The 17,664-nt window shown below is 40.9% G+C and overlaps 1 protein-coding gene across 1 annotated transcript in view; it reads left to right on the forward strand.

Annotated features, from left to right (window-relative positions):
* Positions 1 to 391: 391 nt before the first annotated feature.
* The window catches only part of LOC126252317 (carbonic anhydrase-related protein 10), a 788,385-nt gene continuing 771,112 nt past the window's right edge, over positions 392 to 17,664 (forward strand). Inside the window, exon 1 of the mRNA XM_049953202.1 lies at positions 392 to 413. Within this exon, the coding sequence (XP_049809159.1) occupies positions 392 to 413 (22 nt within the window). The remainder of the gene's footprint in view (positions 414 to 17,664) is intronic.

Genomic DNA, 17,664 nt, shown 5'->3' on the forward strand with positions numbered 1-17,664 from the left:
GGGGTACGGGGTGGCGGGAGGAAGGGCATCTGCCCATCCCTTAAACATTAACATGCCAAATACGATTAACGATGGCGACACTGCGTAACTGCGGGACAAGGCTCAAGCGATAGATAGATAGAATTAGTATAAGGTACGTTCCTTGCCTACATAAAACCATTACAAGTTATAAGTTTAGAAAATATTCTTTTTGTTTATGTTTATTACTTTAAGGCTAGTAATTATAAGACGTGTCTGTAAGTACGGAAATGGCCGTCGGTGATGGTTAGGTAACCACTTGGAATCAAGCCTCCTGTACCTCGAAGTTACTGTAGTTTAGCAACGAGCCCTTGTTAGTACTACAGAATATCACATGTATTGTGAAAAGGAGTAGACAAGCACAATACCGGGGATGACAATGGGAAACATCAAAGGTGAGTCTCACAGAAACTGCGGAGACCGGGCAGGCGCGGCAGATGATTCTCAGGGCACAAACGCTATCGCGTGCTTTCTAGTCACGAGTTGATTAATTTCCGTCCAATCTGCGCGGTCAAAGCAGCGAGTTTCCCCACAGTGCCCGCTGTTTTTGTCCCTTCTCAGTCATACGACGGAAGCTTGTTAACGCGGTTTGTTGTTCGCGTGGAGCGCAGCAACCTTCTGACGACATTCCTCGACCAATAATTAGATGTTAATTCAACAGACGTCTAGAGAACAAGGTCAGATACGTCTACATAAAAGCGAACGAGTCCATTGATAGGCGTGGGGCAATGGTATAGCAACCACAATTCTCAATTAACCGTAATGTATATTGTGCTGGACATTAGCGTAAGTCATTGGAATTTAATCATTACGAAATTATCCTGGGATTACAGTGATCGTCTTTTCTATGCAGCTCATTGTGCCAGCTACGTAAGATTAAATTGATGATAACTGTGAGAGGTGATTGTATATTGTATTTTTGTGTTTGTGTTGAATTACGGAAGTGGAAGAAACGCGAGGATAAAGGTCGAGGGCAGAACTGATAAATGACTTTTTGTAAGCAGCATGAAAATGTCGTCGTTCCACACCGGCATACTGATCGCTATCAGTCACATCAAATGTCCTCTCGTTCTGAGAGACTTACGGAGATACAGCATTTACTCAAGGGCAGTGACACATTTGTGTGAGTATAAATAACTCTGGGCCAAGGCCAATCACTGTTTTCTCCAGCGAAGTATTTGAAATTTTCTTTCATAATTAGTTTTCAAACCAGCTACGTTCAGTAGCATTATACTTCTGTTACTTTATCAGCGGAAATATGAATGCAGGTGATGGTTATTATTAATTATCCTTAAAATAAGATTGTTGTGTGAACAACACCATGTACAGTGTGCAACAGGAAAGGTTATCTGCAGCGAGAAATGTAATCTGCCATTTAAAATCCAGTTTTGTGTGCAAACAGAACTTACAGAAGAACCCATAAATATTTTAAGAAATGATATAAAATTGAAAATAACTGACTGTGCCTAGTATGAACATGCAAAAAAGTTTGATTAAAAACAAACTAAACAGTCAGTTGCACAAGACTGAATTTTTCTTTTGTACGTGATAAGCATAATATAAGCAGCTAGCACCTTATCTAGGAGCCATGAACTAGGAGTAGCGTCTCTGACAAGTAATGTAAGTCTCCGCAGTCCAGGGTTCGAACCTAGCCACTGCTGAAATTTCAAATAAAAATCAGCAGCAATGGCGGTCAAGACTTCAAGCATATGAAGTCACCCTCGTTCTGCCGACGGCCTTGTCAGTGAGAGTGGAGGAATGAAAAGAGGTCAAGGGCGTTCTCTTGCCCTTGGGTTGGAAAGCTCCTCTTAAAAGGCGGAAGAATCTGCATTGATCGACGGCATGGGGTTCTAATGGTTCAAATGGCTCTGAACCCTATGGGACATAACTGCTGAGGTTATCAGTAACCTAGAACTTAGAACTACTTAAACCTAACTAACCTAAGGACGTCACACAAATCCATGCACGAGGCAGGATTCGAACCTGCGACCGTAGCGGTCGCGCGGTTCCAGACTGCAGCGCCTAGAACCGCTCGGCCACTTCGGCCGGCAACGGCATGAGGATGCAGAAGGCAATGGAGGCCAAAGTACTAGAGATACATAAGATGTATCCATAGAGCATGTAGCCTGTGGCAGAAAAAGTATCTTGATGGTCGCTCCATTGCCAAAAGATTCCGTATTAGTCCACCACTCAGAGCTTTTGGTAGGTGACTGCAAAAGGGGAGGTGACCATGACACAATGATTGAGTAACCAACGGAAGGGTAGCATTCTGTGAGTCATGACGTGGAATGTCAGAAGTTTGAACGTAGTAGAGAAGCTAGGAATCCTGAAAAGGGAAATGATAAGTGTGAATCTAAATGTAGTGACTGTCCGTGCAGAGAAATGGAAATAAGTAGAATTTCTGGTCAGACGAATGTATCATGATATAATCAACATCAAAAAAATTACATAGTGCATTACTATTTGTTATTAGTAAAAGGTAGGGCAGACAGTGAGTTGTTGTGAAATGTTAAGTGATAGGTATATCCTCATCAGAATCGACAATAAACCAACGCCGACGACAGTAGCTCAGGTATACATGCCGGCGTCACAAACAGAAGATGAAGAGATATAGAAAGTATATGAAGCTACTGAACGAGTAATTCTCTACGTAAAAGGAGGATGAGGAGGAGTTTAACGACAGCGGGGCCATTAGAGACGGAGCACAAGCTCAGATTAGGGAAAGATGGAGAAGGAGAACGGCTATGCTCTTTCGAGGGAAACATCCAGGAATTTTCCTCAAGCGTTTTAAGGTAATCATGGAAAACGTAAATCAGGAAATCCAGACACAGGTTTAAACCGTCTCCTCCCGAATGCGAGTCCTGTGTGCTAGCCACTGTGCCAGCCCGCTGCGTACTAGGTAAAGGAAGATGGTGATCAAATAATCAAGGTGACTGCTATGCGGTTGTAGGGGAAGGAATAGAAGAAGGGTAACGCAATATATGTTTTTGGTAATATGAATGAGAGATGAGACAGACTAATTGAGTTCGGCAATAAATTTCAACTATTAATGGAGAATAGTCTTCTCAAGAACCACAAGAGATACAGGTACACATGGAAGAGACCCGGAGACACGGGAAGGTTACAGCTGGATTTCATCAGGGTCAGAGAGAGGTACCGAAACCTTAAATTGGATTGTTTTGCGTATCCAGAAGCACATATAGACTCACATCACAATTTAGCAATGATGAAGAGTACTCTGAGATTTCAGAGAACCATACGGAAGAAACAGTGTAGGAGAAATTGGGTCACTGAAATACTGAGAAAGGATAACACGCCGATATTGCGATAAGCAATACTACGGTAGACAGTTCAGTTGAAGAGGAATGTACATCTCTAAGAAGTGCAATCATATTTGTGGGAAAAACAAACACAGTTATTAGGAATGTAACAGAGAAGAGAACTTGGGTAACTGAAGAAATACAATTTATCGACGATAGAGGGAAGTGAAAAATCTTCACGGAAAGACAGAATACAGTAATATAGATCACTTAGGAACAAAATGAATTATAATTGCAGAGAAGTCAAAGCCAAATGAGTGCAAGAAAAATGTGGAGAAATTGAAAAATTAATGCACATCGTAAGGACTGATACAGCATACAGAAATGTCAAAACAACCTTCTGTGAAATTAAAAGTAAGGCTGCCAACATTAACAGTGCAATGGGAATTACACTGCTAAACACCGAGATCAGAGCGGATAGGGGAAAGAGTACACCGAAGACTTCTGTTACGGAAAGGAATGGTCATGTGACGTAACAGTAGAAGAAGCTGGCGTCGATATGGAAGAAATAGGGAATCTAATATTACAGTAAGAGTAACAGTGCTTTGGAACACTTAACATCACTTAAGGAAAATGGGGTATACAACATTTCATCGGAATTTCTAAAATTATTGGTTGAAGTTGTCACGAAACGAGTACTGAAGGTCATGTGTAGAACCTATAAGACTTCCTGAAAAACATCATCTACAGAATTCTGAAGAGAGCAAGTGCTGGTAGTTGTGAGGACTATGGTACAATCGGTATAACAGTTCATGCATACATGTGAGGATGTTCTAGATTACAAACAGTTTGGTTTTAGGAAAGGTAAAGGCACCAGTGAGCCACTTCCGAATTCGTGGTTGGTAATTATAGCCAAAATGAAATATCGAGATAGGCTCATAGGATAGTCAATTATGCTGGAAAAGCATTCGGAAATGTCAAACTGTGCAATATGTTCGTATTTATGAGTAAAATAGGTGTAAGCTACAGGAAAGGAAGGCTGATGTACAATATGTGCAAGAACGACGAGGGAACAATAACGCTGAAATTCCAAGAACGTGGAGCTCGGGTTAAAAAAGTTGCAAGACGGGGACGCAGCCTTCTCCCCTGCTCTACAATCTGCACATTGAAGAAGGAACTACAGAAATTAAAGGGAGGTTCAAGTCTGCGATTAAAATTGATGGTGAAAGGATATCAATGATAAGATTCGCTGATGACATCGCTGTCGTCAGTGAAAGTGAAAAAAATTTACAGAAACTGTTGAATGGGATGAAAAGTCTAATTACAGAATATGGATTGAGAGTATATCATGAAAACAAATAAGTAATGAGAAGTTGCAGGAATAACAATAGCGAGGGACTTAACAAGAAAACTGGAGAGCATGAATTAGACGTAGTTGAGGAACTCTTCTATCTTGGAAGCAAAATAATCATGACGTACGAATCATGGAAGACATAAAAACCTGAGTTGCTCCGGCAAATACAGCATTCCTGGTCTTGATAAGTCTACTAGTATCAAAGAGAAATTAATCTGAAGAAGACGTTTCTTAGAATGTACGTTGTTAGCACATATTTTATGGTTGTGAATCATGGACAGCGAGGAAACAGGAACAGAAGAGAATCGAAGCATTTGAGGTATGGTGCTGTAGAAAATATTGAAAATCGGGAGGTCTGATAATGTAAGTAATGAGGAAATTCTCCGCAGCATCGACGAAGAAAGAAAGATACGGAAAACACTGCCAAGAAGAAGGGACGAGATGAGAGGAAACGTATTAATACTTTAGGGCATGAGTTGGATGGTACTAAATAGATCTGTAGAGGATAAAAACTGTAGAGGAAGACAGATAGTGGAATATACCCAATAAATAATTCAGGAGGTAGGTTTCAAGTGACTCTGTGAGATCAAGAGGTTGGCAAGTAAGTGGCATCAAGTTAGCTACAAGACTGATGACTTACAAACAGCGACTGAAGAGCTATAGCTGCAAATAATAACAGTTTTGCTTCTAAATACGTACTGTTAGTTTATTAGTTTTTCACCTAATTCCTGCCAGGTAAAACTCCTCTCTCTTTATTTTCCTGCAATTACATTTCTAAATACATGTGCTTCAGTGCATGTGCACAGTAGTATAAGGGATTTCTGTGAACCTGAAATAATTGCAAGAAACCTTCTCGCACATTAAATTCCTGTAGCTGGTTCTACCAGAAACCAGGTATTTCTGAAGTTGTTACTAAACTACAGCTTAAATGTGACTATCTTGATTCAGCATTACCCTAGACATTATGAAATTGATATCAAAGTTGTTTTCCTTGGATGATAATTTTAGAAATGCAAAATAAATACCACTCTTAACACTGGGCAAGTGTTCTTCAAAATACAAATGAGTATTTGTCTGAAGCATAAAGAGGCATGTTCTTTGAGTTCACACGCCAGGACTGGCTAAGTCAAGTCTTTTCTGCAATACTGCAAAACTGCAAATCCGAACATACAGATACTTCATTCAAAAACCAACATGCACAGGTGGATGGCACCACCAGGCTTTGTGTTTTCTCATAACTAAACTTCTGATGAAGTACGTCTGGAAACTCCGGCTTTGAGTGTCAGATCTGAATCTACCTCAACATCTCTAGTCTGGAAACTCTTGTGGACTGCGTAGCAGATGGTATTTCCCGTTGAACTTAACACCCCCTGTAACTTTACTATCGAATGATAGTGGTCATAAAACTACATCCCGTTGGTCAATAGTTCAGAGAGTTTTGACGCTATATTCCCATATTTCCTTAATAATTCTGTATCTTTGCGTGGCTTAGATAATCGTATGAAGTAAGTGTTTACAGTCTGTATTTAACATAAACGATAACACATTTTTAATTATAAATTTAACATTTTAAGAACTCGTGAAATAATGGTATTCGAATTTGCCTGTCAAACTCTCCACCAATGAAAGATTTCTGGCCCGTCCTTAGGAACATTCGTTCCTCTCTGTTTCGGTTTACTACGAAAAAGCCGGTAAGGCATCTATCTTCAGACCCACGAACATACTATGCACCACATTAGACAATTTGGGGAAAAATATTTTAGAAATACAGTGTCCCTAAAAAAAACACTGACAAACTTTAGGGACACGTTCCTTATACAGAAATAGGAAAAAATAGTATAGTAAATACGGGCTCTAAATGCATGCCTCAAGAGGTTGGTTGGTTGGTTGATTTGGGATGGAGTGACCAAACAGCGAGGTCATAGGTCCCATCGGATTAGGGAAGGATGGGGAAGGAAGTTGGTCACGTCCTTTCAAAGGAACCATCGCAGCAATTGCCTGAAGCGATTTAAGAAAATCACGGGAGACCTAAATCAGGATGGCCAGACGTGGATTTGAACCGTCGTCCTCCCGAATACGGGACCCAGTGTGCTAACCATTGCGTCACCTCGCTCGGTGTCTCAAGAGGTATGAGCACTTGTTCATCCTCAAAACTACAAAACAGATCTATTTTACTCTATGGTCTTTGTTTTCTATATTTTGGTCAAAAACAAGAAACAATGTGTATTATACTTTGGTCTATAATGGATACTTTAAGAAACATGAGCACTTGTTCATCTTCGATGGTGTGTAGCGTATCTCTTCTACTGAACAAGTGCTCATAGCTCTTAGGGTATGCATTTTGGAGCCCATGTTTTCTAGAGACTTGTTTCTTGTTTTGGTCCACACTGTGAAAAGCAAAGAGTTTCCAGCAGAAGAGATGTATTTCATAGTATCGAAGATGAACAAGTGCACTTGCGTCTTAAGGTATGCGCTTTAGAGCCCTTATTTACTAGGTTTACTTTTATTTGTTTGCTATAAGAAACCTGCTCCTACAGTTTGTGGATTTTTTTTTATCATAACCGATACATAAAAGACATTAAGAATTTAATCAGTGGCATGTCTCCAATGGGCATAAGGATAAAGTAAGCACTGCTTATTCAGAATAAGCAGGAAACAATGGCAAAACTATCGGAAACATTAAACTGGAAGCAATGGCAAAACTATTGGAAACATTAAAGCTTAAACGTATTCCGTACTTAGGTTGACAAATGTTATGTTATAAATTACCAGGTCGTGCTAAAAAGTAATTTTCCGATCTTTTTCTGTAAGCTATTAAAAAAAAAACAAAAAAAAACTCTGTGTTCTGCCTTACGGCAGGTCTTGCCATGAGGGAAGCCTCGTCAGAGAGGTCCACCGCATGAGTTTCTAGGGAAGTGATTCCAGTGTTGGTTTCCCGTTGCCTTCCACTGGTGATGATGAAATTATAATGAGGACAACACAACATCCAGTCCCTGAGCAGAGAAATTTCCGACCCGGGAGTCGAGCCCCGGCACCTTGGCGTGAATGACAGCCGCGCTGACCACTCAGCTATTGGAGCGGACCAATCTCTTAAAAGCTTTCTAAATTGAACGAACTTTATCAACATAATACATCTTTAGTCTTCATGTCGACGTATGTATTTCCCAGCGTAGTCATCCTGGCGACGAACACATTTTCACTACGAGAGATCAGTATTTTGATACCTTCGCTGTAATGTGTTTCTTGGCGGAGCCACTACCTCACCTTTGCTTGCACCGCTTCATCACCATAGAAGTGTACTCCTCGAAACCGTTTTTTAAGATTTTGATACAGATGAAAATCTGATGGGACGAAGTCTGGACTGTAAGGAGAATGATTGATGACAGTGATCCCAAGGTGTTGGATTGCTGAAGATATCGTAGCGATGGTCTGGTATCGTCATGGTGAAGGAGAGGGTGCTCCATGTGTCGAAGAATTCTTCGAATTAGAAATTCGGTTACAACAAACTGTTTCTCACTCACTAACAGAGTTTCAATACCCACTGCCATGTTACTCGATAGAATTAGCCCACTAGGGGCAGAGGGCTGTAAACGTCTACATGTGAAGATGAAAGATGCAGAATGTTAATAACTTTCATTATATTTAAAAAAAGACTGCAGTTTTTACTTAAGAAATTCGGACCGGTTTGTCATGATTCTCAGAAATACGATAAGTTCACCCTCACTATGAGTTACAATCAAGGCAAGGTCTGATGTTCTCAGAACGGTCTATGCACACGGCAGCTGGAGCTCCGTGACATATGGTTGCTGGGTATCCTCGACCATTAGGACCCACAGTCAATCGATTGTGGGTCTTGCTGTGAGGTTACAGCAACTGAAAGTTCTAATTTCTTTTTTTTTTTGTTGCTATGGAATCACACTCGTGGAAAGGCAATGACTAATTACTAGTACAAATAAATGTAAATAGTTTTCTTATCTTAACGCCATAAATAGCCATAACAGTTTATAATCGCCATCATACAGTTAAGCTGCTATTGGTGGGTACGTAAACAATCGAACCCTTGTGCATCTTACTACTGAGTGGTGAAATCGTGGAAATCCATGCAGCGTGACGCCACTGATAATTATGAAACTACTGCACAACTCCGCTGCCCGCAGTTTTCAAGACAAAGGAACATATTACAACTGGGTAGATCTGTAACTGAATCATTTACCACAACCATAAATCTTCCATACCCGATTTTTGTAAGCAACTTTACAACAGCAGTTCATTACTGTCACGATGCTATACTGTACAAAATCCGAATAAACGCAATTATGTTTAACTCATACATCTTATCAGTGAATATGAAGAAAAGCTGAAACGTCATTCACTGCATTCTTCCGTATTTACAACAGTGTCAAATCTAACACTTGAATACGTCTGTTTAAAATACTCTACTGTGTAAATTAAGGAAGGGGAAGGGTGGATCGAATTTTACGCCAGTTATTCTTCATGAAGTATCCGATATGTTTCTCGGAGATCTTCTCAGTACTTCACTATTTCACAGCTGTCAGTCAGTCCGTGACAGCTTTCTCAAAATTGATGAACATGCTCAGGGTGACAATGGAGCTTCAGCTGGCTGGCCATTTGAATGAATTGTAGCCAAGAGTGATAAAAACGTTTTCTACTGCAATCTTCGACCACTGTTTCGCTCGTCGACTCAGTTCAGTGCTATTGCAAGCGGTTTCAAAGATCAAGGAATTCATTTTTTTTTCTTCCTTGAATGGAATCATTATTTTTTCGTGCAACTCAGTAAAAAGTATCTTGGTTGTAGATGAATAAGTAACGAAACGACTGCCTAAAATGCCTCCTACGCAGTGGAGTTTTGCATTCCGTTTGATGAAAACCTAATATCGCTTTGAACTGTTTTCACTTTACGAGAATGTAGCAGAGCCAGACATCTTGGACTAAGAAGCTTATATTGCTGCATGTGAATTTGAAATCACGATGCAAACTGTCATGGTAAATTTCGTTCTACATACGTTTGCAGACATATTCTCTCTCGCTGATGGCTTATTTGATATATTTCAAACCTGAGTATACGGTGTTGGCTGATGTGTAAGACAATCAATGAATTCGGAGAAATATTGAAAACCAATTGTGACGAATTTGAAATAATATGGTTAAGAGTCATTTATGGCCAGCATTTGGATGAACCAGAAACTGAGCGTCCTGGGAATAATGCCGCTGTCCATCTGGAAACAAACTTTGGAGGAATCTACTTTTTAAAAATTGTACACAGCGATGTTGTAGTTAAAAGTTAGATTCAGTTACTTAGACTCTCTGACAGTTTTGTGACTTCTGAATGTACATGATTTTGCTCAACATAAACAGTGTTACCCTGGAACTGATTTGAATCATTGAAATATTGCTGTGGATCAGTTTTTGTTTGTCTTGTTTAAGATCACAGCTAGTGATTTTGTATGTATCCGGAGAAATGCATCGGAAAGATGTTGGTGATTTATTGAGGTTTATTGTCAAACGGGCTTCAGATTGGATGCTGTCCCAGACTGCATGTTGTGAAGTTGTAAATATCTTTGAACTTATAATGACTATTCATGCATCCAGTACTTCAGCTAAGAGAAACTTTACAACAATAATGAAGTAATAAACTATATATGTAGTTCACTCTCTCAAGAATAGCTTACAAACTGAGATATACTGTGAGCTGTATAGTACCACCCACGGCATACGAGTTTTGCGGCCTGTATGTATTAATTTGCGAAAAATATAGTTTATGTTTAAAACTGACATTTTGTTGTGTTTTAACAGCTTACTTTAAAGAAAAGTTCATTATAAGCGACTGACCCGTTTGATTTGTATACGCCTAAATCAATCTCTGTGAGTTTTAACTGGTCTAAACTTGTCTTCGTAATCTCTGCTGGAGTGACGTGTAGGGAGATGTAGCATATTTCTAGATTCGTCAGTACCATTCTTTGAAACTCTGGAATTCGGTTTCCATGGGAAGGCTCGCCTCTATCTTCAAGTGTATGGCATTTCTGGTTTTTCAACCTCTCTGTGAGTCAAAGAAACTTTTCCATTGGTGCTGCCCTTCTTCATGTACGTTCAAGATCCTCTTATATAAGGAGTATGATAGGATGGATCATGTGAATCTTTCATGAACAATATCCACTGCGATCATTTTTGTCATGGAGGGAACCACATACCCAGTTTTTGCACTTCACCCGTTTTTACAAGTAGTCGCTTTATTAGGACCTTAAAAATTGGTAAATTTCATCCCTACAGGCTATTTTCAAGTGCAGCTTGTGTCAATGTACAATTTTCCTGGCATAAATTGGCGGACACCCTCTTGAGATAAAAGGAAAATTTTTATATTAGTTCAAATACTTCCTGATAGGGCCGTGGCGTTTGGAAGTCATAAATGAGCAATATAACGCTAGTTTTTTGTTACTGTTCACCAGGAAAGAAATTTTCCTTTGTGCAGCCTGCTGGACAGTGGGACTCAAAGTGATTCATAACATAGGGCTATGAAACCAGTAAGTCAAGCGTATACTTTTTAAAAATCAATTTAACATTTAGAAACATTGCTTACAGAGTATTGCAGAACTATGAAAGAGGAAAAACAGTTTCAGTTATCTCCATTTCTGAAATTGTGTTAGTATATTGCAAACAATTTTCATTTGTGGAAGTGAAAAAAACAGTTTTTTTATTAGTGATACACTGATATAACTCGGATTCGGAGCATATGAACTTGGTTTCAGGGTTGGTACTTCATTAATTGTCTTTAACTGAGCAGAGATCAACGCCTACTCTGACATTTTCTCTGTTTGGAACTTGAACAACCTTTGAGCGTTTCCTAAGACCTGCTTCATCAGTGCAACCGAATTGCTGGATCCAACAAAATAAATATTAAATCCAATAGATCCATGATTGATTTCTTGCTAGCACCGACTGCCTTCTGAGCCTTTCTGTACTCAATAAGTGAGTTAACCATCGTCATGTCAATGAAACTAAAGAAGACACTAACGGGCCATTTCTTCGCGTGCGAGGATATTGGATAATAAGAAATCATTCTGTCATATGGATCCCGTCTCCTAACGATTTCTTGCAATCACATATTTGATCTGAGGTACTCCAACGAATTCTTCTGCTTTTCTTCCCCACCTTTTTACTATACTAGTAAGAGAAGCACCGATAATGTAGATGTCTCTCTAACAGGAATATAATCGATCAACTTCAACACAGACATGTTCCCATATCGTCTAACGAACTCATCAAAGGAACCTCTAATACTCCTCATCAATTCCTTGTCTCCAATGAGTACAGCTTTGATAGTAGATGGAATTCGGAGAGCGAAAATAGTTCCTACGGCACATATTCCTCTTTGAAGCGGGTGTTGTAGTGGAGGAATGGATGTGAAATATTGATCAAAATAAGCCACATGCTCGCAGGGAACCGGAATCTTCCACCAACTTCTTCACCACAGACCTTCCCAAACGGCGATCTGGTCTCGGTTGCCCACCTAGCCATGTGGGCAACAGAGGCGAGATCGCCGTTTGGGAAGTCCATCAGCAGTTGACAGCACAAAATTGTTCAGAACGAGTGGATTTGTTTAACATAACAAGGTCTATCGAAAGGTATCTACAAACCGGCTATGACAAACGTTTTCTCATAAGACTGTCAATGACTGGTTGCATTGCTTATTATTTACATTCATCTAATGTGAAACACTCAAATTATTAGAGTAGGGACCCTCAACCTGCTGCGGAAATACATTCTCGGTATTTTCATACAAACTGTTATTATGTGTTTACTCACAAGCTTCTTACTTTTAATAGTTACTGCATTTAGAGGAACCTACATATAGCATCGAAACACACTTGGTTTTTATAGACTTGCATAAGGTCTATGATAGTGCAGCACATTTTAGGATATGAAAAGCAACGAGTAACCAGAACATTCATAAACTTAATGTACAAGACGTTACAAAGATGCATTCAGGTAATACTTGTTGTATTAATTTTTGGAAGTTATTATCACATAAATGTAAGGTAGCAAAGGACTTAGACATAGTTGTTATTAAGTTCCTACCTTCTTTCGTTTTTTAAACGAAATACTGAAAAACTGGGAGAGGAAATGCAAAAACATCGGATTTACAACAGGTGATGGCACCCAGCATTCCATAAATTTCGCCGACCAGTTCATTTCCTCCGAGCAAGACCAGGATTTACAGGGTGATTTTTTTCCACCGTGTACAAACTCGAGGGATTGAGCGATGAAACGGTACGGTATAAATAGGTGTAATGAACTTAATGTCCGGAAATGCGTTGTTCCCATGCTACAGACCATTTACTCAATCACACTTTGTTACTGAGACTGCGGTCTACTACGCGTTGAACCACACAGCCACTGTTAAAGTATGTGTGGTTTCCTCTTAGAGCCGGCCGCGGTGGTCTCGCGGTTCTAGGCGCGCAGTCCGGAACCGTGCGACTGCTACGGTCGCAGGTTCGAATCCTGCCTCGGGCATGGGTGTGTGTGATGTCCTTAGGTTAGTTAGGTTTAAGTAGTTCTAAGTTCTAGGGGACTGATAACCACAGCAGTTGAGTCCCATAGTGCTCAGAGCCATTTTTTTTTTCTCTTAGAGGATAGTACTGTTCCTCATACGTCATGCCCTAGCACCCTCTACTGCCATAGTAATTGTTAATGTTGCTTCAGATTCACTTCTCTTTCTGGCTAATCTTGTAATGGATGTGATACAGCGTTGGTTCCGTATTCGACTCAAGAGCTTGCCGACATGGTGTTTACTTACGGAAAGGCGAATGGCAACGTGTGGGCGGGCAGCAAGATCGTATCAGGAGACCTATCCCTGGCGCCAAAAAACACAGCACTCAGTGTTTTCAGCAGTGCTTCGCCTTTTGTCTCAGAGGGTCGTTTTAGGAAACAGGAAATCATGAAGGACGTACCAGCAATGTTCGGACACCAGACTTGGAGGAAAATGTGACTAACACTGTGGAAGGCAACCGCCTTGTCAGTACCAGGCAGTTGGCCTACCAGTACAGGGTAAGCCAGACGAACGTGTGGAACATTCTCCACGACAGTTGTTCCTACCCTTATCACTTAAGCGCGTGCGGTGCTTACTAGCGACAGAGTTTCCACGTCAGGAGCACTTTTGTCACTGGTTTCTTCACCAGGCAACCAGTGTTCCGGGATCTGTATCATCCATCCTGTTCACTGATGAGACCTTCCTTACGCGGAGTCGTATCTTCAACTTTCATAACAGTCATCAGGGGGATAATATGCAGAACCCCTTACGGTATCGTGACAGTGAATCATCAGTATCGGTGCAACCGGAATGTGTGGGTCGGGGTGATTGGCGACCGTATTTTGGGACGAGTATTCCTTCCAAGTCGCCTAACTGGCGTTTGTTGCGGATGACTTTGCCTTTCCTGCTGGAAGAAGTGTCATTGATAATTTGAGGCGTTACGTGGCTACTACATGATGATGTTCCAGCCCACTTTGCCGTTAAGGTCCGGACGCATGTCAACTGGTCGCAGGATCGGACGAGGGGGTCCAGTTGTATGGCTTCCTCGTTCACCGGACCTCAACCCTAGCAATTTCTGGTTAAGGGGCGATCTCAAAAGTATCGTGTATGCAGAGCCAATTCCAGATATGGAGACACTGGTTCAAAATGTTTCAAATGGCTCTAAGCACTATGGGACTTAATATCTCAGGTCATCAGTGCTCTAGACTTAGAACTACTGAAACCTAACTAACCTAATGACATCAAACATATCCCTGCCCGAGGCAGGATTCGAACCTGCGACCGTAACAGCAGCGTGGTCGCAGACTGAAGCGCATAGAACCGCTCGGCCACAGTGGCCGGCGGAGACACTGGATCAGCGTATATATGCTACCTTTGACACTGTTCGGATGCAACATGGCCAGTGCGAACGTGTGATATAGAAAACGCTACGGCGCGTACGCGCATGCGTTGAGGCATATGGATACCATTTTCAACACATCGGCAACTGTGGCTGCAAGGTATAGCGCACATTAGGCGGCAGTCTCTGACACAATGGATGATTCAGTAAGTGGTCTCTAGCGTGGAAACCATGCATTTCCTGACATAAGTTCATTAGACCATTTTTGTTCCGCATACTCTCATTGATCAATCGTTATAAATTGTACACGGTGGGAAAAACCGTCTGTATATTATATGTCAAGTAAGCTTAAAGAAGAACGTCAACAGTGGGATATGAAAATAAACTTAACAAGATTCAATACTTGTTACGAGTGATCTGTCTATAGTCAAGTGCAAACGATCGTATTAGTATTTAGGGACTATCATTACGGAAAAAATTGGAAGCGATGAGGAAATAAACCAAAGAACAGGAAAGGGATGATTAAGCAGTTACACTCAATTATTTGGAATAAAAACTTCTCAGATATTTGAAGAGTAGGATATGCTACACAAATCTACAGTTGGGAGCATTTCTCTGTACTCTGTATAGTGCTGGACTGTGGGAAGTCTGAATGGTCAATGAGCAGACATTAATGTCAATGGAAAAGGAGTTGTGGAGACGAATTTTTGAATTAACAATGAGAGACAAAACAAGAAATGAAGTGTTACGAAAGCAAATAAGAGTTATTAAGCGTATTGAAGACAAAACTGAAAAGAAATGGATAGAGGAGAGGTGGCTTTCTAAAATGTAGCATTAGAGGCCTGCTTTATCGGAACGATGGAGTAGCGTGCAGTGCAGGAAAGAACTATGCAAAAAGGGGAATGACAAGATAAAAGAAGATGGAAACTTGGAGGCGAGATACGCTAGATGGTATAGAAAACTCACAGGGAGATGTAGAGGAGATGTACAAGTATATTTGTCACTTTGAAGTGTAGTGCAGCATCCAGTGAAAGTTTCTTGGCCTGATATTATAATCTGTAGCGGAACGGTTAAGGTGTTGGGCTGCCGAGTGAAAAGTTACGAGTTCAAACCTCGTGCGGTGCTTAATATTTTTCCCCCCCATGAACCATGGACCTTGCCGTTGGTGGGGAGGCTTGCGTGCCTCAGCGATACAGATAGCCGTACCGTAGGTACAACCACAACGGAGGGGTATCTGTTGAGAGGCCAGACAAACGTGTGGTTCCTGAAGAGGGGCAGCAGCCTTTTCAGTAGTTGCAAGGGCAACAGTCTGGATGATTGACTGATCTGGCCTTGTAACAATAACCAAAACGGCCTTGCTGTGCTGGTACTGCGAACGGCTGAAAGCAAGGGGAAACTACGGCCGTAATTTTTCCCGAGGGCATGCAGCTTTACTGTATGATTTAAATGATGATGGCGTCCTCTTGGGTAAAATATTCCGGAGGTAAAATAGTCCCCCATTCGGATCTCCGGGCGGGGACTACTCAAGAGGATGTCGTTATCAGGAGAAAGAAAACTGGCGTTCTACGGATCGGAGCGTGGAATGTCAGGTCCCTTAATCGGGCAGGTAGGTTAGAAAATTTGAAAAGAGAAATGGATAGGTTACAGTTAAATATAGTGGGAATTAGTGAAGTTCGGTGGCAGGAGGAACAAGACTTCTGGTCAGGTGACTACAGGGTTATAAACACAAAGTCAAATAGGGGTAATGCAGGAGTAGGTTTAATAATGAATAGGAATATGGGAACGCGGGTAAGCTACTACAAACAGCTTAGTGAACGCATTATTGTGGCCAAGATAGATACGAAGCCCACACCTACTACAGTAGTACAAGTTTATATGCCAACTAGCTCTGCAGATGACGAAGAAATTGAAGAAATGTATGATGAAATAAAAGAAATTATTCAGATAGTGAAGGGAGACGAAAATTTAATAGTCATGGGTGACTGGAATTCGAGTGTAGGGAAAGGGAGAGAAGGAAACGTAGTAGGTGAATATGGATTGGGGCTAAGAAATGAAAGAGGAAGCCGCCTGGTAGAATTTTGCACAGAGCACAACTTAATCATAGCTAATACTTGGTTTAAGAATCATGAAAGAAGGTTGTATACATGGAAGAACCCTGGAGATACTAAAAGGTATCAGATAGATTATATAATGGTAAGACAGAGATTTAGGAACCAGGTTTTAAATTGTAAGACATTTCCAGGGGCAGATGTGGACTCTGACCACAATCTGTTGGTTATGACTTGTAGATTGAAACTGAAGAAACTGCAAAAAGGTGGGAATTTAAGGAGATGGGACCTGGATAAACTGAAAGAACCAGAGGTTGTACAGAGTTTCAGGGAGAGCATAAGGGAACAATTGACGGGAATGGGGGAAAGAAATACAGTAGAAGAAGAATGGGTAGCTATGAGGGATGAAGTAGTGAAGGCAGCAGAGGATCAATTAGGTAAAAAGACGAGGGCTAGTAGAAATCCTTGGGTAACAGAAGAAATATTGAATTTAATTGATGAAAGGAGAAAATATAAAAATGCAGTAAATGAAGCAGGCAAAAAGGAATACAAACGTCTCAAAAATGAGATCGACAGGAAGTGCAAAATGGCTAAGCAGGGATGGCTAGAGGACAAATGTAAGGATGTAGAGGCTTATCTCACTAGGGGCAAGATAGATACTGCCTACAGGAAAATTAAAGAGACCTTTGGAGATAAGAGAACCACTTGTATGAACATCAAGAGCTCAGATGGAAACCCAGTTCTAAGCAAAGAAGGGAAAGCAGAAAGGTGGAAGGAGTATATAGAGGGTCTATACAAGGGCGATGTACTTGAGGACAATATTATGGAAATGGAAGAGGATGTAGATGAAGATGAAATGGGAGATACGATACTGCGTGAAGAATTTGACAGAGCACTGAAAGACCTGAGTCGAAACAAGGCCCCCGGAGTAGACAACATTCCATTGGAACTACTGACGGCTTTGGGAGAGCCAGCCCTGACGAAACTCTACCATCTGGTAAGCAAGATGTATGAAACAGGCGAAATACCCTCAGACTTCAAGAAGAATATAATAATTCCAATTCCAAAGAAAGCAGGTGTTGACAGATGTGAGAATTACC

Source organism: Schistocerca nitens, chromosome 4 (assembly GCF_023898315.1).
Source record: "Schistocerca nitens isolate TAMUIC-IGC-003100 chromosome 4, iqSchNite1.1, whole genome shotgun sequence".
NCBI lineage: Eukaryota > Metazoa > Arthropoda > Insecta > Orthoptera > Acrididae > Schistocerca > Schistocerca nitens.